General features: G+C 48.2%; 1 protein-coding gene across 5 annotated transcripts; it reads left to right on the top strand.

The window, feature by feature from the left end:
* The first annotated feature begins 682 nt into the window (after positions 1-682).
* On the top strand, positions 683-13,331 carry MSRB1 (methionine sulfoxide reductase B1). 5 transcript variants are annotated; one of them, XR_014785617.1, is made up of 6 exons: positions 683-826; positions 1,983-2,065; positions 4,571-4,713; positions 7,169-7,283; positions 9,095-9,206; positions 10,117-13,326. XR_014785617.1 is itself a non-coding variant. In XM_084819002.1 (5 exons), the coding sequence occupies exons 2-5, from the start codon at positions 1,990-1,992 to the stop codon at positions 9,121-9,123; spliced, it is 363 nt and encodes a 120-aa protein (XP_084675128.1). In that variant the 5' UTR covers positions 683-826; positions 1,983-1,989; the 3' UTR covers positions 9,124-13,268. The 5 variants fall into 5 exon arrangements, 3 of the variants coding, with proteins under 3 accessions (XP_084675128.1, XP_084675129.1, XP_084675127.1); XR_014785618.1 differs by lacking the exon at positions 1,983-2,065; XM_084819002.1 differs by having other exon boundaries at positions 9,095-13,268.
* Positions 13,332-20,234: the final 6,903 nt, after the last annotated feature.

Here is a 20,234-nt window from a genome sequence, read left to right as displayed (position 1 = left end):
ATGTCAACAACTAATATCCTAGAGGGGACCAAAGAACAGAATTGGATAAGTAAATAGAGGAATGAGCGTGCCGACTTGAGTATTTTAACGAAGGAAGAAATGGCCGCTGGAAATGCTCTCCCTTATATAGTCTGGAGGACAGTGAATAGGATGAGGGTGGGGGTACCGAGGTGTAAGACGAATTTATTTAAGGGGGTGTTGCTGGTTGACGACAATACGTTATGTGAAAGTGGAGAAACCCAAGACCCAGCGCTTCTGATGGCGTGCCGATTACTGCCGGAGTCTTGTACTGCTGACGATTTACAGCAAGCTAAGGACAAAGCTGTGGCGGTGGCTACATTTTGGCAGAGCGAAGTTCGATCTGGACACGAAATAAATAAATAAACCACGGAAACGGTGCGCGCTGGCCCAAAGGCGCCGCCCGCAATCCGAACTCCTGTACTGTCACTGCGCGGGCATATTTTCCAAGCATGGGGCGGCGGCGGCGGCGGGCGTGCCCGCGCGCGGACGCGGAGAGAACGGAAAAGCTAGCCGCGCGTTCCGCCGCGGAAACGGCGCGCGCCGGCGGAGAGTCTCACGGCCTCCCCGGAACGCCGCGCGCCCGGCCCGGCCCGGCCCGGCCCCCGCGGGCGGCGGGGTGTTGTCCGGCAGCGCCCCCTGGCGCCGCCGTCGCGGGAACTGCAGGCACGAGCGGCGGGAGGAGGAGCGGCCGCGGGAGGAGCGGGTGGCCGGTTGCGTAAAGCCGGGAAGCGGCGCCGCCAGCCCGCGGCCATGGCCTTCTGCGCCTTCCCCGGGGAGGAGCGGTATCGGCGCCACTTCGAGCCGGGTAAGCGCGCGCGCGCGCGCCGGGGCGCCAGGGTGGGCGAGCAGGGGTGGGGGAGCCCCGGCCTGCCCCGCAGCTACCCGGGGCCGGCGGGCGCGCTCGGGGGAGGATGCGCCGCGTGGGTCTCCCGTGGCGGTCGCGAGGCAGCCTCCCCGCTGCGTGGTGCCCGCCGGAGGGGTCGGGCGGCAGCGCCCAGCATCCCCCGACAGCTGTGCTGGGCGCTGTCGCCCGGCACCCCCGGAGGGCACGAGGCTGGGCTAGAGGGTCTCCTTCCGCGGTGCGACAAGCGGGGCCCAGACGAATCGGTCCCCTTTAGGGGGAACATCTTCTGCGTGGGGAAAGCTGGCTTCCCCCCCCCCCCGCTGCCCCAGATAGTACAGCACCGCCTTCCCCAGTGTTTTGGACTACAGTTCAAATGTTTTGGACTACAGTTCCCATCGTTCCCCGCCACTGGCCTGCCGGCTGAGGCTGGTGGAAGCTGCAATCCAAAGCGTCTGGAGGGCACCAGGTTGGGAAGGCGCTCGTGCCCACCTTTCTGTGAGCAGAGTGGCGTCATCACCGCCCAAGCTAATGACCCTAAACCCTTGGGGAGGGAAAGCCCCCCCCAGCACATGCGCCTTCTGTCCCCCCTTCTTGGAAATGCCAGAGTCCTGTTACGGGCGACATGGCAAAGCGAAACAGACCCTAAAGCTGCAGCGAGAGGGAGCCCCTGTGCGAGAGGGGCTGAACATGTTATCCCGCTCGCAGGATCTAAAAAGGACTGTGATCTCCTTAGTGGGGTTGTGTGGAAGGATCAGGGGATAACAGGGGGGATACACTTTGGGTGGTCCATAGATTTAGGCACTGGGGTGGTGACTCCGCTCTGGGTTTCAGTCAGAACCAGGCCCACCTTGGATAGCTGCTTTAATGTTCTCACTGGTTCTGACTGAAACCCAGAGCGGAGTCACCGCCCCACTGACATCGGAGCCACCAGCCTCCACTGGATTTAGGGTTGGGAGAAACCCACCTATTGACATTCCTCCCCAACCTGATACCCTCCAGAAGCAACTCCCTACCCTCGCACATTGAAGTAGACCATTTCCCCTGTCTTTGGTACCTGTGGGGGGGGGGGGTGTTTCCATTTTAAACTGATTCCATTTTATTCCACCATCCTCCAAAGAGCTTGTATGATGGGACATGGCTTCCTCATCCGTCCGTCCCTGCCCTCCCATTTTACTCTTACCAGGACTCGGTGGGATAGAGGTTAGTTTACAACTTCCCGGTTCCCCGTCAGGCATGACACTGATGCAATGATATTTGCTGTGCTGTAAAGTTTTGTCCCATAGCAGGGGAACATGCTCAAGATTTCTCGGTGGGGATTCCTTTTCACTCCGCATGCCAACACAATCTTGTCACGTGGGGTCTAGGCAGCCATGCACACAAGCCCATGGAATTTGCAATTTGAGGCACTTTGGCAGCCTGAAAGGAGGGGTTGGGGGGGAGGAACCCACTTCCTCCTTATTTGCCACACAGGCCTGCACACAAGCGGCTATTTACAAGTGTAACACAGGAGTGAGCAAACTTCAGGCTTGCAGGATCTACTTTTAAAAGAAAACTAAAACCCCAAGTCCAACTCAGCAGAGCCTGGTGCAAAAGGCATACATTCAGAATGAAAAGAATCTTGAGCTCAGTGGACAGGGAGAAGTTTTTCTCCCTCTCTCATAATACGAGAACCCAGAGTCATCCCCCGAAGATGATGGGTGGGAGATTCAGAACAGAAATACTTTTTCACTCCGTGCTTAGTTAAACTCTGGAACTTGCTACCACAAGCCGTAGTGATGACCACCAACTTGGATGGCTTTAAAGGGGGATTAGACAAATTCATGGTGGATAAGTACCAGAGGCAATATGCCTCTGTAAACCAGTTGCTGGGGAACATGGGTGGGAGGGTGCTGTTGCACTCCTGTCCTGCGTGTGGGTTCCCCGTGGGCAGCTGTTTGGCCACTGTGTGAACAGAATGCAAGATTAGATGGACCTTGGTCTGATCCAGCAGGGCTCTTCTTATGTCTTTATTTCATATACCTAAGCTAACTGGACTGGTGATTGAATCTGCGGCCCTCTGGATGTTTTGGACTACAACTCCAGCCAGCATGACCAGTAGTCAGGGGTTATGGGAGATGGTAATCCAAAACATCTGGAGGGCACTGGGTTGCTTGCCTCTGTCTTGGGGGTGTGGAGAAAGCTGTGTAGTATACACAGCTCTGTTCTCCAGTACTTCTCCGCAGCTCCCTGCCTCCCAGGATCTCTGCCTAGTGGAAGGACCGGCCCTGAGGAGAAGAAAGATTACAATAGGTGGTATAAGACGGGCATAGTGTCCAGAGTGATTGGTTCTCCTCCATATCTATCATTGCCTGCGATGTCTCCAGAAAAGTCAGGCTGATGGAATCAGGTGGAGACCATCAGCTGTAGAGGGTACAGAGAAAGACGGTTTTCCCATAGGAAAAGACTCCTCCCCCTCACTCTCCATTACCACTATTATAGTCCTGGAAGTACTATTATCATTTCTGCATACTGTGCTGCAGGGGTGGGCGGAAGGTAGATCTCCAGATGTTTTGTGCGTCAACTCCCAGCATTCCTGACCATTGGCCATGGTGGCAGTTCCAAAACATCTGGAAATCTACTTTCTGCCCACCCCTACTGCATTGAATACATGTGACATCTTAGCAGGAGTAGTGGCAAAAAGCTTTCTCATTTTCTTTTTGCTCTTTCTTTGGGTTCTTTTTTTTACCTCCTAGCTTAAGTTTTCTTTCAGGGAGATGGGGGTGCACAAATGAATAATGACGAGAGTTATTCCCAGTTACTGGGGCACTTTATAATTTGGCTGTAGTATTTGCTAAGATGCTTTGGGAAAGAATCGAAAAGGAATGGCCCAAGTATTATGGGATGGAACTCTTCATTCCTCCATGACCATTTACTTATAGCTTAATTTGTCACAACTTTTAAGCCTCCACTTTATTTTGTCAATAAACACTGCGGGGACGACGACAACAACAATTTGCTGCTCTCAGATTGGTGCCTTGAGGTTCTAAATGAAAAATGTGATGTCAGAGGGAACTGGTGGCATCAGTTGTCTTGTGTTGCAGGAAAATCTGTTTGCAGGTTACTAGATTCCTGCTGGTTGCTGCTTAAGGAACAGTAAAGCATAAATTCATGTGGATGCCGCTAATTGCACCATTTCCCCCATATGGATACCTTCATGAGAAGTGCTTCAAAAACATTCTGTGGAGGCAAATAGTACTGTTGTCAAAAGGCTGTGGCAAATATTATCTCTCTCCGATTTGGATTTTACAGCCCTGGCACTTCACGATGAACAATAGGGTTCTGATGGCCTTTAATGGCTGGTGGTCCTTCCAACCCATTGGAATATGTGCCACCTCTTGCTTGCTTAGGTGAGGTCTGAAAGCAACCGTCTTGATTTGGCCAGAGAGAAGAAATAAAATAGGGCTGCGTTTGGCGATGACTGGTGAAGAAGGATGCCAAATACGTTCTGGCTGACAGAAGCAGCTGACTGGGATATTGGGATACTGGACTGACACTGCTTTAAGATGAGTGTGGTCTTTAAGCATGCTTACTTCCCCTGGTCAACCTCTGCACAGCCAAGCCCAGTGATAAACCAGCAGCTAATTCATTGCCTATGTAAATGCATGTATATTTTCGTTCCCTGTGACCTCATTCCTTTCTTCCTCCTCGCCTCATCTTTGTCCACAGGTATATACATTTGCTCCAAATGCAGCTATGAGCTGTTCTCCAGCAGGTCCAAGTTCATTCACTCGACCCCATGGCCAGCTTTTACCGAACCTATACATGATGACAGCATCTCCAAGTACTTAGAAAGCCCGGGAGCCTTTAAGGTGAGTACAGAGAAGCTCTTTTGGGGTTGTATTGGAGCCAAAGCTCTGTAAGGGTTCAGCCCTTGAATCTGCTTTCAGGGCGTAAGGGAGGAGTGTGCCCCTGAATCTGAACATGCACAATAGTGGGGCAGAGCTTTTTTCAGCCCAAGAGCTGAATTCCATTTTGGAGACGATTTCAGTGGGCAGGGCTAAAGGGAAAAAGGGCCCAAAATACCAGCATATTGTAGCTTAAAGCTCCTATTGCCAGTCACGTAAGGCTGAGGGATGTACGAGTCCCTTACCTTGCCGTCCACGGGGGGTCCGCTGGGGTGGGGAGGCGAGCCGTTCCCCCCCCCCAGAATCCTCGCCGGGCTGGCTCCGCTCTGCAGCGATTCCACTGAGCTGCTGGCTGGCTCCAAAGCCCCGGAGATACGGCTGCCATGGCCGTATCGCTGGCTGGACTGACGAACTGTGGACGCAAGTGGCGACCGGCATAGCGGACGCCATTTGCATCCCTTCTCTTTGACATGATAGGCTACATAAAGATTTACGTAGCCTATCACGTCAAAGAGCAGGGACACAAATGGCATCCGCTACGCTGGTCGCATTTGCGTCCGCAGTTCGTCAGTTCATCCAGCGATACGGCCATGGCGGCCGTATCACTGGGGCTTCGGAGCCGGCGGCAGGCAGGATCCGCTGGCGAGGACTTCACAGTAGAGAAGGAGGTAGGAGATCCGATCCTCCACAGACTTTGGGGGCCGGATTCAATAGAATCCAGTCTCATTGGGGTCCATGGAGGATTTCTCTGACATCCCTACTAAGGCTTAAGAGAGGCATTTCAACGTTTTAGAATGGGAGAAAAACTGCAAAAAAACCAGGGCCCTGTCTGTATGGCACCGCTTTCACCCTTCACCCCGTTGCAACTGTGCAGCATTACAGCTTAGCTTCTGCTGGGATACACTCGCGATTTACTGCAGGCTTCCCTAACAGACTCTGCCGTGCTCTTTTTTTGCCATTATACTTTAATGTGCAGCTGTGCAGTCCCATGAGCATGGAGGTGTGACACTTCAGTGGCTGTTTTGTATTTTAGAGGTTCTGTTGTGTCTTTCCATCCCTCATTAAGTAAAAAGTGGGTGTCTATGCTCCTTTATTTCCACGCCATCTGATTATCAGTTCTCCAGCCTGAGACTCTCGCAATGGTTCGCGTGAGCAGTACATGCTTACCCATCGCTCCAAAATGGTGGCCGGAGTGAAGTTGGTCCTCCCCCCCAAGACCTTCTTCCCCCCAGCCTTTGGGTACTGAGTCCAAAAGCAACCATTGCAAAGATACGAAGCTGCAAAAATGTGTGCAAGTGTGATTAAATAAATGAAAGCGCCTCTCTGTGCCTCTGTAACTGCGCAGCTGCGAAGGGATGGGGGGAGTAAAGGGGCATCACAGAGTGATGCAAGCACTATGCATGCCTACAACACGCCCACCGCAAAATGTGAAGTTGGTTTGAGGAAAGGACAGATGGCTCGCAACCATGGGGAAACCCACAGCAAAAAAACATCGCAGCAAAACGCCTTCTTGGAAATCTGCATTTTCCGGCAGAAAATCACGGATGGCTGCGAATGGCGACTGCATCATCTGTCCCAAGGGACCTTGACTCGCAGCCGCCCCGGGGTAAAAGGCTCATGTAGATGGGACTCAGGAAACCATCAATCAGCAGTTGGGGGCAGGGAGGGGGGCAAGATTCACCTTCCAGGCTGGCTTGAGTACCAGCACTTCTGTGTTCAGAATTTAAACACTACCCTGACATGTGTTGCTTCCACACTAGCAGTTTCGTCTAGAACTGGTCTAATTTAGACATTTTTTTACAGAGAATTAAGCCAACATTGTTGGCAAATAATTGCATTCGTTTTTGTCATAGTGTCCTTTTAAATACCTGATTTCTAACATTTTCTCCCATTTAGAATGCATTTGCAGCACCAGAATGGAGTAGCAAAGCAGTATTGAAGCATTTTTGTGCTGTTTTGCTTTTAATTAGAAGCTTTCTCCTTGCAGCTATTTTGCAATTAAAAGAAATTAAAATAATGAGAGGGAATCAATAATTAAAGCCCCTCTCCCCACCATGGGGAAGTAGCTGACTAGGTAAGAGGCTATTCATGAGAAAAGCTTCCACATTGAACAGGAAGTGGAAGCCACAAGGAGGAAGCTTCTAATTAAAGTTGCAGAGGACCTTTGCTGAACAGAACGTACTTCTAAGTAAGCATTATAGAAGGATCCATGGTGACAGGCATTGCTGAATAAATAATGTGCTTTATTAAGTCCTGTGTATAAGCACCATTTTAATTCTGCTTTCAGCTGATTGAAGCAAAGCAATGCCTCAGCAGTGCTAACAGGTCCTAGAGTGGAAGCACCCATCGTGTGAGAGAGTGCAGAAGGCTCTAGAGTTATCTCTCACTGTTCCCTCTGTTTTCTGTGCTTTCCTTCTAGGTCTCGTGCGGTAAGTGTGGCAATGGTTTGGGCCACGAGTTTATTAACGACGGCCCAAAGCAGGGCCAGTCCCGCTTCTGAATATTTAGTAGCTCTCTCAAGTTCATCCCTAAAGGTGAGTCAGCCACAAAACTGGGCTCTCTGTCTGTCTTGCAAAATTCCCTTCTAATTGGATCCAGTAAAGTTTTGGAAGGCAGATGATGGTTTATGAGCAGAGCTCTGTAGCGTCCATGCTTCTGCAGTCCCATTGTGCGAGCACAGAAATTGGCACAGGGTGCAGTATATGATATGATTTCATTCCATTTTGGATGGAGATCATACAAACAAGATGGTAATAAACAGTTCACATAGCTTCAGATTCCTACATCTAGTGCTAGGATATATTCTTGGAAAATGGGAAACATCAGCTGTTCATCCTGGCCCTCTGCCTGTCATCCCCCTGCTGGAGGGATCCTCCTCTGCTTCTGAGGAGCTAGAATTCCCTGAGACAGATGAAGCCATGGAACCACCTCTGTCAGGAGACATGTGGGAGCCTGAGAGGACCACAGGTCTGCCTCTGCCAGAAGAGGGGAGTTCTGCTTCAGAGGCAGAGGCTGAGCATCACTCAGTCCCAGATAGCTGCTGTCCCCGATCAGTAGGGCTCCTTTAAGACAAAGTTGTTGTTCAGTCGTTAAGTCGTGTCCGACTCTTCGTGACCCCATGGACCATAGCACGCCAGGCCTTCCTGTTCTCCGCTCTCTCCCAGAGCGTGCTCAAGTTCATTAAGACAAAGTACCTGACTCCAAGGAAGAACTTTTCAGGAGCAAGGGTTGTAATATATGGCAGCTGAGCCATGGGTGGGGCTCAGGAGGCCCTGGGAAGATAACCTTGCATTTTCTGCCTGGACTTCACTGAAAACAACACTGGTTCTAAGCTCCTTGTATCCTGACTTGTGTTTGGGCCTTCACGTTATGGACCTTAGACTTCTGACTGACGCTGCCTCTGGATTCTGATCATACTTATCAGCTATTCTATGTGCTTGACCTTGGCTACGGCCCTGACTTACCTCTGGAAAATCCTTGTTTCACCAGTAGAAACTCTGCTTCGCTCTTGACTTGCTTTATAGACTCCTCCATTGCAATTCACTTCGTGTGTTTGCACAGCAGGGAGCAGAACAGGCGAAACGTTGACCTGGTTCCCATGTACTGACAATACAGAGTGCTGGACAAGTACGTGTTGTTGGTGAATCATGGGTTGTCGTTGCGGGCAAACTCTGCACTCTGTGGTTAACAACCTGTAGTTAAAACAAACAACCCAGAAAGGGAACCCATGGTTTGTTGTTGGGTTGTGAACTCTGGGTTGTTCATGGTTAACAACCCATAGTTAAACCACAGTGCAGGGTTCACGCATAATGACAACTCACGATTCAACGATAACCCATACTCTGCATTGTCATTATGTGAGAACCAGGCCTGATCCAGCACTGGAAATCACCCAGCGTCCCTGACATTAAACAGTGGGATAGGTCAGGCCTCAACTAAAAAGGTGATGAATACTAATACTGAGAAGTTTCGAGGAATATGGCCAGACTTCCTGGAACTCCTTGGGCACTGGCTGTTAGGTTTATTGAAAATTATGATGCCCCTTTATAGGACTTTAAATTGGAGGCTGCCCATTCTTCCACACCCACCAGTATTTATTTTAAAATTAATACCCATCCACATATGACTCCTCAGAACCCTCAGCAGGCAACCCTGAATACATGTGCTTGAGTTTTCAGTTTAATTGCAGGCCAGTCCTATGAATATTGGTCCAGAGGCAAGTCTCCCTGAGTTCTGTGGGGCTTACTCCCAAGTAAATGTGCATCAGTTTCCAGCTGTAGCCACGTAATTCCTAGGGGTCCTTTCAGAAGGGCATCTGCTGACTCCCGCTCTCTCTGTTTTCCAGACAAGGCCGAGAAGAACCAGAGGGAGTAAACAAGCTATGACACCGACTCTCCCACTCTGCCTCTAGCACAGCCATCCAAATGAGGCCCTTCAACATGACCCTACTACATTGGGTGGGAATCTCTTTCTCCCCCACCCCATCTTTTTTTTTTTTTTTTAAGGCAGGCAGGGTGGATCAATGAGAAGATCAATGAAGACGCTTTTCTCCTTGCGATAGCTTTTTACAAATGGCTGGTACCGCCTGCTCAGGGGGGCATTTGCTCCCTGCTGCTTTTATACCTCCCATTTTGACTGTGTCTAATTTGGTATCTTCTTCCCATCAGAGGGACTCCCCTCCTTATTTCTCACTCAGGTGTGAGACCGCGTTGCGCTTGTGACCAGCTACTGAGGTCTGGATGTTTGCCCCACTCTAAGCAGAGAGCTGTCCGTCTCTGCAATGCAATATCCAGGAGAGAGCTCGGCTCTGAACAGAGCTCAATCCAGATTTACTTGGCTGAAGCCAGCCGGGCAGGACTGGATCCAAGGTGGATTTCAGATGACACAAACCCCTGCCTAGCTGTAACCCCCTCAGAGAAGTACTGTAGGCCCCTGGTTAGCAAGTTGTGTTCCTGCAGGCCTGTTTTGAGATGGGAGAGAGACATGATCGGACGGTGCCTCAAACTCCATCCCCTCAGCAGCCTGCTAGCAAGTTCTGCTGCCACAGATGTATTTTTTTCTTCCCCTCGGGCGCCTCAGAGAAGCACAATAGGCCCCTTGTTAGCAACTATGTTCCTGAAGGAGCAGGAGTCAGAAACCTTAAGGGGTCTGGGGGCCAGTTTGCCCTCCAGGACCCCTGTGGGGAGCACACTCACACAGCAGCAGCAAATATATAAAAAAAATAGCAGCTAAGGAGGCTTACTGAGGACTAATTTAGCTTGAAGACAAGCCAAATTGGTCCTCAGTAAATCTCCATAGTGGGTTGCCATCGAAATGTAGTGGTGGTGAACTGCCAGTTGTTAATAATTGTTTCCTGGCTTTTTGCAGGTGACGGGGCAGGAGGGCCCAGGGGCTGTGTGCTCTAGAGGCCCAGGTTGGCCCACGGGCCTCCAGTTGCCAATCCCTTCTGAAAGTGATCATGAAAACGAACGGTTATTCAGGAGATATGCTCCAGGATCCTTTGCGATGTTCCAGACTACTGCAGTCCAGTAGTTCTTCCCCAGTAGCCTCTCTGTCTCTGCTTGGGCTCCTGGACCATGCTTTTCAGGATGGCAGTGCTGCTTCTAGGATGCCCCTAAAAATGCTGCTCCAAGCAACTTCTCCTGTGCCTGGGGCAACATGACCACATCCTCAGAAATTTCCTCGCACTGTCACATGCCACCAGATGACCTTGTCCATTCTTGCCTTCCTGTTGCTCAACACCCTCTCTGTTCTTGGCCTGTTCATGAGCAGGGCTTTGTGACATTCGAAACCATATTCTAGCTTAAATGATTGAGTTGCTCCTCCCTCCCCATTGCTGTGGGGCATTTTCTGGTGTGGTATCATTGTATGAATTGCCCCATGTAAACCCTTCCCGGGGAGCAGGGGCAAGGAAAGTCTATATGAGCTACCCGAAAATGCACCAGGTAATTAACACTGGGTTGCCAATATTTTTTCTGGTAGGACTCTTGTGCTTTTTATGATGCTTTCCCTATAATTTTTTGGCCAGAAAATGTTTAATCGGCTACATTTCTACCTTTGAGGCAGTGCTTAAAAGCACAGGACCTCTCTCAGAAAACAAATGCTGGCAGCCTAGTTCTCATTTTAATTTTTGCATACAATAGAAGTGATTTTCTAACTTTTTTTAAGGTTGAGAAACAAACAAATCTGAGTTTGTACCATTTTAGTTGCCATTAATATCCAGTTTGCATGTTCAGTATAAGCAGGGGGCCATGTAAGGCCTATGAGCCACACTTCTGATTACCTAGTTTTAAAGTAACATCTGGAATGAGGTTCTTCAGATCTCACATGTGCTGAGATCTGCTGAATGCTAGAGGTTACCAACAGTTCCTGGACCGCTTTTCACATGAGAGTCCCCACTTTGGCCAAAAGAGAGAGAGTGCTGAATCAGTAAGCTACTTACTTTCCTGCAGCCCCTGTGTTTAATGAACATACAAAGTGGTTCTTAACTTGGCAGAAAAATGCCTCTGAGTGCACGGGAGGTCAGAATGTAGCCTATTGCATTACATTTAATATTGCTCAGGGAACTAATGTAAGAAACCAACATTACCTCTCAGTGTTCTAAGGGCTAATGCACTGACTTGAACCAGCCAGCATCTATTTCTTCCTCTTTGCCTTGCATCACAACGGTCTTCCTTCCTGGGCCTGGGAGGAGGGCTTCTTGCAAAACATGGGCCTTTTTGATTGGCCTTCCTGCTGTTGACTGACACTGTGAACGTCTACTTTGACAGACTTAGGTTGCAGGTGAGCAAAAGTTTTTCAGAGAGCTGAAAGTGGGGGCAATGGGGGTGTCACTTCCCATGGTGTTCACACACAGCCATAGAACCCTGGCAGAACTTGGGAGCAGAGGCGGTAATCAGATGAGTATGCAAACCACAGGCAACATTAGCTCTCTCTTGCCACTTGCAATTCTCCTGCCTCAGACTGGGTTAGCAGTCACAATTTCTTCCTAAGACTCTCTAGGATTTGTAGTTCTGCAAGAAGGCTGAGAATTCTCAGCACCTTCCTGATGCAACTTGTTTCCAGGGTTCGTTTTAAGGGAACCATGTTAGTTAAACTTCTGCTTGAGTTAAGATGTGGCCTCTGGTGTATATTGGTGACAGCCCCACCTGTATCATTGGCTTCTGCCTATTCTGTAGTTGAAGTCAGCAGGAACCCCAAGTTCAGCCAGGTGGCGGATGTGAAGCAGAATGCTACACATCCATCCTTGGCCACTTCTGTGTACCATTGGCTCTCTCCATCATTGGAGATGGGTTTCTCCTTGTCTATGCCAATAGCTGTGAGCATGGTATGGATCAGGTAGAGGGACTTGCTTTATGCAGGGAGCTGCCTAGCCAACACCCTGTGCTTTGCAAGTCAGAGCCAAACAGGAAGCACAACAGTCTGCCACTACTCAGATGCTCCCTTAGAGCAAATTTATCCAATCCGTTGAATTGAGGTAAAGCTTTTCTTGGCCCGGATCTCTTCAGGTGGCACCTGTGGGGAGGGCTACATGTTTGAAAGGTGTCCTGTATAAAAAGGCAACGTTCCTGCAGGTAGAAAAAGAGCATGACAAGGAGAAGGGTTCTCCTTCTGTCCAATGTGCTCATTTTCTACAACCCGGAAGGTTTTTATACGAAGGGAAGCATTCAAATATATGACTTTCCCACGTGCAGCCAGGAAAAGGTTTACTCCCTGGTTATGCTGATGTGAATTGGGTTTGGAGACAGTCGATTGTTTTGAAGAGAGTTGAAGGAGGCTTAAGAGGCACTGCTCTTTTGTCCTATTGCTGCCTCTGCTCAAAAGGATTTGGCAAGGTTATTAAACGGTATAACAAGTTTATGGACAAAAGCTGTTTTAGCAAAGGCAAAAGTGGGATGGACGTACTCGCTGTGAGCACTGATCCCTCTTTCAGGCTTCAACTGTCTGAAAAGAGCCACGTTTATTGAACTTGCAAAAGAAAGGTGTTGCATCTCAGCTGTAAAAGAAAATCAAAATCCAGAGCTACATTTTGTTCAGATCTTCAGTGAATCTTTGTAGTGGATGTCCCATTTCAATTTATTATATTTCTATACTGCCCAACAGCCAAAGCCACCTCACAGGGTTGTTGTTGTGAGGATAAAATGGAGAGGAGGAGGATAATGTAAGCCGCCTTGGGTTCCTTGCAAGAGGAAGAAAGGCGGGGTATAAATGCAATAAATAAATAAATAAATAAATAAATAAATAAATGCTCTCTGGGTAGCTTACAGGGATTAAAGCCATAGAGATACAATATAGTAGAGCTTGGCCTCCAATTAGCTCTATTATTGGTTAATTTGCAGTCTGGGAGCACCTCGTGAACTTTCCTCTGCTCGTGTCGCCTCCTGTGGCAGACCCAAGGGGAAGTATTTGTGATTTCAACAATTCAGCTTTCCAACTTAGCCTGGCTAGGCTTGGCTGTTCTTATGCCACCTGTGTAAATATGTATCTGATCAATATAATAATAATGTTTAAAACCTTGGAGATAAAGCGTTTGTTTGTGATATGTTATTGAAATGTGATAAATTGGTTGTAAGAGTGCAGTGACTTGGGGAAATTCATTGCTTTGCATCAGGAAGTGGCCACTTTGTGACACCCGAGTTCACTCTGGAAACATCTTCCAAACTGCAGTGGTGTTGTGAAGCTCTAGGCAGCTGACCATGGGGAGAGATGTTGAAAATCCTAGCCTGTTTAGGCTTCAGCAGTGGGGCAGATCCGATAGGAGGCCTAATCGAGGTGGAGTCCATCACTGACCAAGTGTTACAGATTTGGCCTTTGTTAAGTGTTTTCAAACAATAGTTCCAGTATTTAGGAAGCCTCTGGCTGCCAGTTTTTCTAGGTGGATTCAATTTTGGTTTTGTACTAACAAGAATCCCCTTCATGGATCGCTGCCTTGTTGTGGCGAAGGGGCTTGCGTAACTCAGTGAAGCCATAAGCTGTGCCGTGCGGGGCCACCCAAGACGGACAGGTCATGGCGGAGAGTTCTGAAAAAATGTGGTCCACTGGAGAAGGAAATGGCAACCCACTCCAATATGCTTGCCAAGAAAACCCCATGGAATGTATCACAAGGCTAAAAGATATGACGCCGGAAGATGAGCCCCTCAGGTTGGAAGGTGTCCAATATACTACTGGGGAAGAGCAGAGGGTATTTCCAAGTAGTGCCAGAAAGAGTGAAGCGGCTGGGCCAAAGCCGAAAGGACACTCAGCTGTGGATGTGTCTGGGGGTGAAAAGAAAATCCGATGCTGTAAAGAATAATACTGTTTAGGAACCTGGAATGTAAGATCTATGAATCAAGGTAAGCTGGAGGTGGTCAAACATGAGATGGCAAGACTGAACATTGACATCTTGGGAATTGGCGAACTAAAATGGACAAGCATGGGCGAATTTAATTCAGGTGACCATCATATCTACCACTGTGGGCAAGAATCCCTTAGAAGAAATGGAGTAGCACTCATAGTCAATAAAAGGGTGGGAAAAGCAGTACTGGGGTACAATCCCAAAAACGATAGAATGATCTCAGTACGAATCCAAGGCAAACCATTCAACATCACAGTAATTCAAGTCTATCCCCCAACCACTGAGGCCGAAGAAGCTGAGGTTGATCGGTTCTATGAAGACCTACAACACCTTGTAGAACTAACACCCAAAAAAGATGTCCTCTTCATCATAGGGGATTGGAATGGTAAAGTAGGAAGTCAAGAAATCAGCGGGATAACAGGCAAGCATGGCCTTGGTGTACAAAATGAAGCAGGACAAAGGCTAATAGAGTTTTGCCAAGAGAACACGTTGATCATAGCAAACACTCTTTTCCAACAGCACAAGAGGCGACTCTACACATGGACATCACCACATGGTCAATATCGAAATCAGATTGATTATGTCCTTTGCAGCCAAAGATGGAGAAGCTCTATACAGTCAGTCAAAACAAGACCGGGAGCTGACTGTGGCTCAGATCATGAGCTTCTTGTTGCAAAATTTCGGCTGAAATTGAAGAACGTAGGGAAAACCACTAAACCATTCAGGTATGACCTAAATCATATCCCTTATGAATATACAGTGGAGGTGAGGAATAGATTTAAGGGATTAGACCTGATAGTCAGAGTGCCTGAGGAACTATGGACGGAGGTCCGTAACATTGTTCAGGAGGCAGCAAGTAAATCCATCCCAAAGAAAAAGAAATGCAAGAAAGCAAAGTGGCTGTCTGATGAGGCTTTACAAGTAGCTGAGGAAAGAAGGGAAGCGAAAAGCAAAGGAGAAAGGGGAAGATATACCCAACTGAATGCAGAGTTCCAGAGAATAGCAAGGAGAGTGCTATGGTCCATAGCACGCCAGGCCTTCCTGTCCTTTGCTGTCTCCCGGAGTGTGCTCAAGTTCATACGCATTGCATCGGTGATGCTATCTAGCTATCTCATCCTCTGCTGTCCCCTTCTCCTTTTGCCTTCCATCTTTCCCAGCATCAGGGTCTTTTCCAGTGAGTTTTCCCTTCACATTAGGTGGCCAAAATATTTGAGCTTCATCTTCAGTATCTGTCCTTCCAATGAGCAGTCAGGGTTGATTTCCTTTTACTTCTGACAAGACAGTAATGGGTTTGTTGTGGGAAAGAGAGCGAAACCAGCCCCCATTTTAACGTGCAGGATCTCTATATGGAAGCTGTGAATGAGTTACGTCCTAAGGCAATGGACCAAAGCCTCGAGATCGCGCTTAATCGCATTTAAGGAAGTGGGCTTAAAAGTGCGTCATTTCAATTGAGGGGGAATCTCTGTAAGTTCCGATGTAGGCATTCAAAGGCAAGCCTCATTCAGCACAATGGGAGGCACTTCTGAGGAGACGCTAATGGGTTTGTTGTGGGAAAGAGAGTAGTAAAGACAAAGACAGAATCCAGCCCCCATTATAACCTGCAGGATAGCTATAACGAAGCTGCGAAGTACTTTGTTCCTAAGGCAATTCATCTGAGCCTTGCTTGATCACTTAAATGCATTTAAGGAATTGGGCTTTAATGTGTGCCATTTCAACTGAGGGGGAATCTCAGCCTCATCCACCTCAATGGGAGTTACTTCTGAGGAGACACTTAATGGGTTTGTTGTGGGAAAGAGAGCGAAACCAGCCCCCATTTTAATGCACAATATATCTATATGGAAGCTGTGAAGGAGTTACGTCCTAAGGCAATGGACCGAAGCCTCGAGATCATGCTTAATCGCATTTAAGGAATTGGGCTGTGATATGTGCCGTGTCAATTGAGGGGCTTCTCTGTTATTTCTGTGGTCATTGAGAGGGCAAGCCTCTTTCAGCACAATGGGAGAAAACACCCCTTGACTGGGGTCATGGGCTGTGTTCTAGTGCTTATTTTCAGTGATATTTTAAAAGTTGGTCCCTCTGCATCCTGCTCCAAAACAGCGATGAAACTTCTGGAAAACAGGGAGGGAAAGGGTTCAGTCACTGGGGTCAGAGGGACACACCCAGAAAGGCTGGTCTACACGCCCCATGGGCAGGACTACGATACTGGACCCAGTGTGACTGTGGAAACAGGTCAGTAATGGAGCCATGGTAAGCTGGAAAAGTCAGACTATAAGCAGTCTCAGAAGAAGCAGTTTTTCAGCGATAAAATGCAGGGCTGGTGCCGAATGGCCACGATGTCATGTAAACACAGAGACCTGTCGGGTTCTCCACTCAATGAGGAATGAGGCTGGAGGTTGAGGTTGAGTTAAACACTCCTTTATCCATGCACAAAGGTTGATCGCCAACAGGTGGGAACAACAACCTTCTTCTAACAAACTTACACTTATATACCTTAGATATGAGATGGCCTAAAGGTCCATATAATCATACTGTAGCCTAATGGCCAATCACAATACAGCATACTATTAGCATATATCATTACTCAAGATTTTTCCTTATCATATGACAACTTCTCAATTAGTACAGACTTTGTAACATTCACAAAAACCATTGGTTAGCAAGCAGCAACTTCTAACTGCAGGAACAGCAATTTCTAACGGGAAAAACGGGAAACATTGCTCAACTTTCTGAACAGCCTTACTAAGCTCCTTTCTCGAAAAGAGCTCAAGACCTGGAGACTTTGACCCTCAATTTAGGTGAAAGTGAACCAGGCCAAAATGCCTTTAGGATAATCAAATCCTGCTAATATATGGAATAAGCAAAATTCCCCTCAGACCTTACCGCACAGCCAAGTTGAAGTAAATTGCTGGTGGAAACGCAGCCCAGGTGTGAAGAGAGCCCTGGATTGCACTGCTAGATACTGGTTTTATTTTAAGAAATAACCTACATTCAGGGAATATATCGCTATTGGACTCCCCTCCATTTTATTTTATTGTTTAGAGACTTTATTTTTACCTTTTTTGCTTCCTCCCCCTTTCCCCTTCCCTGTTAAATAAATCCTAGATCTAATTATGAAATATAAGCTGTGTTCTGGTTTTTTTGCGACCCCCTTTCAGGGGATGGGGCCTGGTGGGCTGGAGGCATGGCAGGCTAGTTTGGGGTCAGCGTCTTTGTCCCTCATCCACTGCTGAATGTATGAACGCAGGTCCCATGGTTCTCACCACCCCGCAGAGTTGCTGGTAGGGAAAGTGGGGTTACATTCAGAATCATCACTGGGACCTGGGTTCATAGATATAGTGGTGGATGAAGGAGATAGATTTGGCCCCCAAAGTAGCATGCCGTGGCTCCAGCCCACTAGAATTCCTGTTCCCTGAAAGGAGGTGGGAAAAAACCAGTACGAAATAGGATTTAATTAACAAGGAAATGTGGGGAGGAAGCCAAACAAACATCCAAATGTATAAATGACTGAAAGTAGAATTCCCCAGCCTGGTGCCCTCCAGATCTGTTGGACTGCAACCCACATAATTCCCAGCCAATGGCCATGCAGTCCAACACCACTCCAGCTCTGTCATTCTACATGGGTGGTATTGGCGGCTTGCACTGCCCCATCTCAGCAGCAGCACACTCCCCCATCCCCCCCCAGCAGCAATGTGCATTGGCTCACGCTCCCCACCAACACCACCCCAGCGGTGGCAGCTCACGCTCCTCTATCCCCCAGCAGCGGCACAAGCATGTCCTCTCTTGCGCCAGTGTGGAACCTCATAGAATAGTAGGGTTGGAAGGGGCCTATAAGACCATCGAGTCCAACCCCCTTGGGTTAACAAGCTTGCTAATCAGAATATCATGGAGGACTTCACCAAATGCCTTGCTGAAGTCAATATCTTATGTCCACAGCATTTCCATGCTCTACTAAGGAAGTTATTCAATCACAAAATGAAATAAGATTAGCTTGGCTGTGTAGCTTACATACATAGCTCTGTTTCCTTACACTTCACTGCAGCTCTCCGCCTCCCAGGATCTCTGCCTAATGGTAGGGCCAGCCATGAGGAGAAGAGAGGCTATAATAGGTGATATAAGATGGGCATAGGTCCAGAGTGATTGGTCCCCCTCCATATATATCATGTCGCAAGCAATGTTCCCATAAAATGAGGCTGATTCTGTCAGGTATCAGGTACCTGATTCCATTGGGTAAAAAAAGTCCACGCTCTGGGTACAGAGACAGACAGTTTCCCATGGAAAGAGACTCCTCCTCCCTGCCTTTAATAACATTATAGTTCTTGGAATATTATCATCTCTTCTGTATAGTGCATTAAATAGACATGACATCATAGCAGGAGTAGTGGCTAAAAGCTTTCTCATTTTCTTTTTGTTCTTTCTTTGGGTTCTTTCTTTCTCCTCCTAGATTTAGTTTTCTTTCAGAGAGCTAGATGTACACAAATGAATAACGAAGAGAGTTATTCCAAGTTCTTCTCCGTGGTCTCTGTGCATCACACATATGGGCTCTGTGCCTGCACTGAGTCTCATTTGGATAGCTTCTATAGCTGAGGAACGTTTTGGCGGGAACTCTTCCCCCACCGTCCACTGCGCATGTCCCAGCGGGTTCCTGCCCGTTCCCTCAGTTCCTTGAGACCGCCATAGTGAATAGTCCTTTCAGAGCTTCCTCTCTGTTAGAAAACAAATTGCTGAGGTTCTTTCTTTCTGTGTTATATTTCTTGTTCTTTGTCCTTGTTTTTCTTTGTCATCTCCCTCGTCATCGTTGTCCACCAAAAAAAAAATTCCTTCGTCATCTTTGTCATTCATCCATCTCTCAACCATCTTTATGAGTTTATCTAGTGGCTCTTTCTTGTTACAGAGGGCCAGTTCAAGGTTTTTCCCTCTTCACCCACCCTACTACTCGACAGTTCCTGTGGGGGCTAAATAACTTGGCCCCTCCAGTTTGAACTTTGGTTCCTCAATGGAGGGTTTTGGTGGTCTTACATGCTGTCCTCTCAAAGCCCTTTGAACCCTTGGCCACGACAGACCTTCACCTACTCTCGTGGAAAGTTGCCTTTTTCGCCATCACATCCTCTAGATGTGTCAGTGAACTCTGTGCCTTGCGGGTGGACCACCCATACATGATTTTTCATAAGAACAAAGTTGACCTTAGGCCGGTTATTGACTTTCTACCAAAAGTAGTCTCTGACTTCTTCTGATCTGGAAAGGAAATTGCATGCTCTCGATGTCAGGAAGGCATTGGCTTTCTACAAATCCAGGACAGCATTGTTTCGTACCACACAACACCTTTTTGTTTGCTATGGCGGTCCCAAGAGGGGCTCTCCTGTCTTCTCCCAAAGACTGGCTTCCTGGATTGTGCAGTCCATTGGCTTGGCCTATGATTTGTTGGGACTGGAATACCCTCATCACCTCAGAGCGCATTCCACTCGAGCAGTAGCCACGTCTACAGCTTTCACCAGAGGCTTACCACTGTTGGACTTACGCAAGGCAGCGACATGGTCGAAACCGCCGACGTTTGTGAAGCACTACAAACTCAACGTTCAAGCATGTTTGTACTGTGCTTTTGGGTGAGCCCTGCTTTCATCAGTCTTGGCTTAAGACACCTACCCCCCTCCGGTAAGTGAGCTTGTTAATCGCCCATATGTGTGATGCACAGAGACCATGAAGAAGAAATGCAGGTTGCTTACCTGTAACTGTTGTACTTCCAGTGGTCATCTGCATTCAGACAACCCTCCCACCATCCCCGCTTCGGTGTCAGTGTCGCATTTGATGTTGGTACCGAGGCGTGATAGTTTCCTTCGGGTCCGAGGCCACATTAGGCGGTCTCAAGGAACTGAGGGAACAGGCAGGAACCCGCTGGGACATGTGCAGTAGACGTAAGGAAGGGGAAGGGTTCCTGCCAAAACGTTCCTCAGGTATAGAAGCTTCCCGAATTAGGCTCAGCGCAGGTGCAGAGCCCATATGTGTGAATGCACAGATGACCACTCGAAGGACTACAGTTACAGGTAAGCAACCTGCATTTATTGAGGCACTTTATAATTTGGATGTAGTATTTGCTCAGATGCTTTGGGAAAGAATTGAAAAAGAATGGCCCAAGTATTATGGGATGGAACTCTTC

Source organism: Heloderma suspectum, chromosome 12 (genome assembly GCF_057233095.1).
Source record: "Heloderma suspectum isolate Gila_16-S chromosome 12, 16-S_ref, whole genome shotgun sequence".
Classification (NCBI taxonomy): Eukaryota; Metazoa; Chordata; class Lepidosauria; order Squamata; family Helodermatidae; genus Heloderma; species Heloderma suspectum.
The sequence above is the reverse complement of the archived record's forward strand: the minus strand, read 5'-3'. Positions and strand labels throughout refer to the sequence as shown.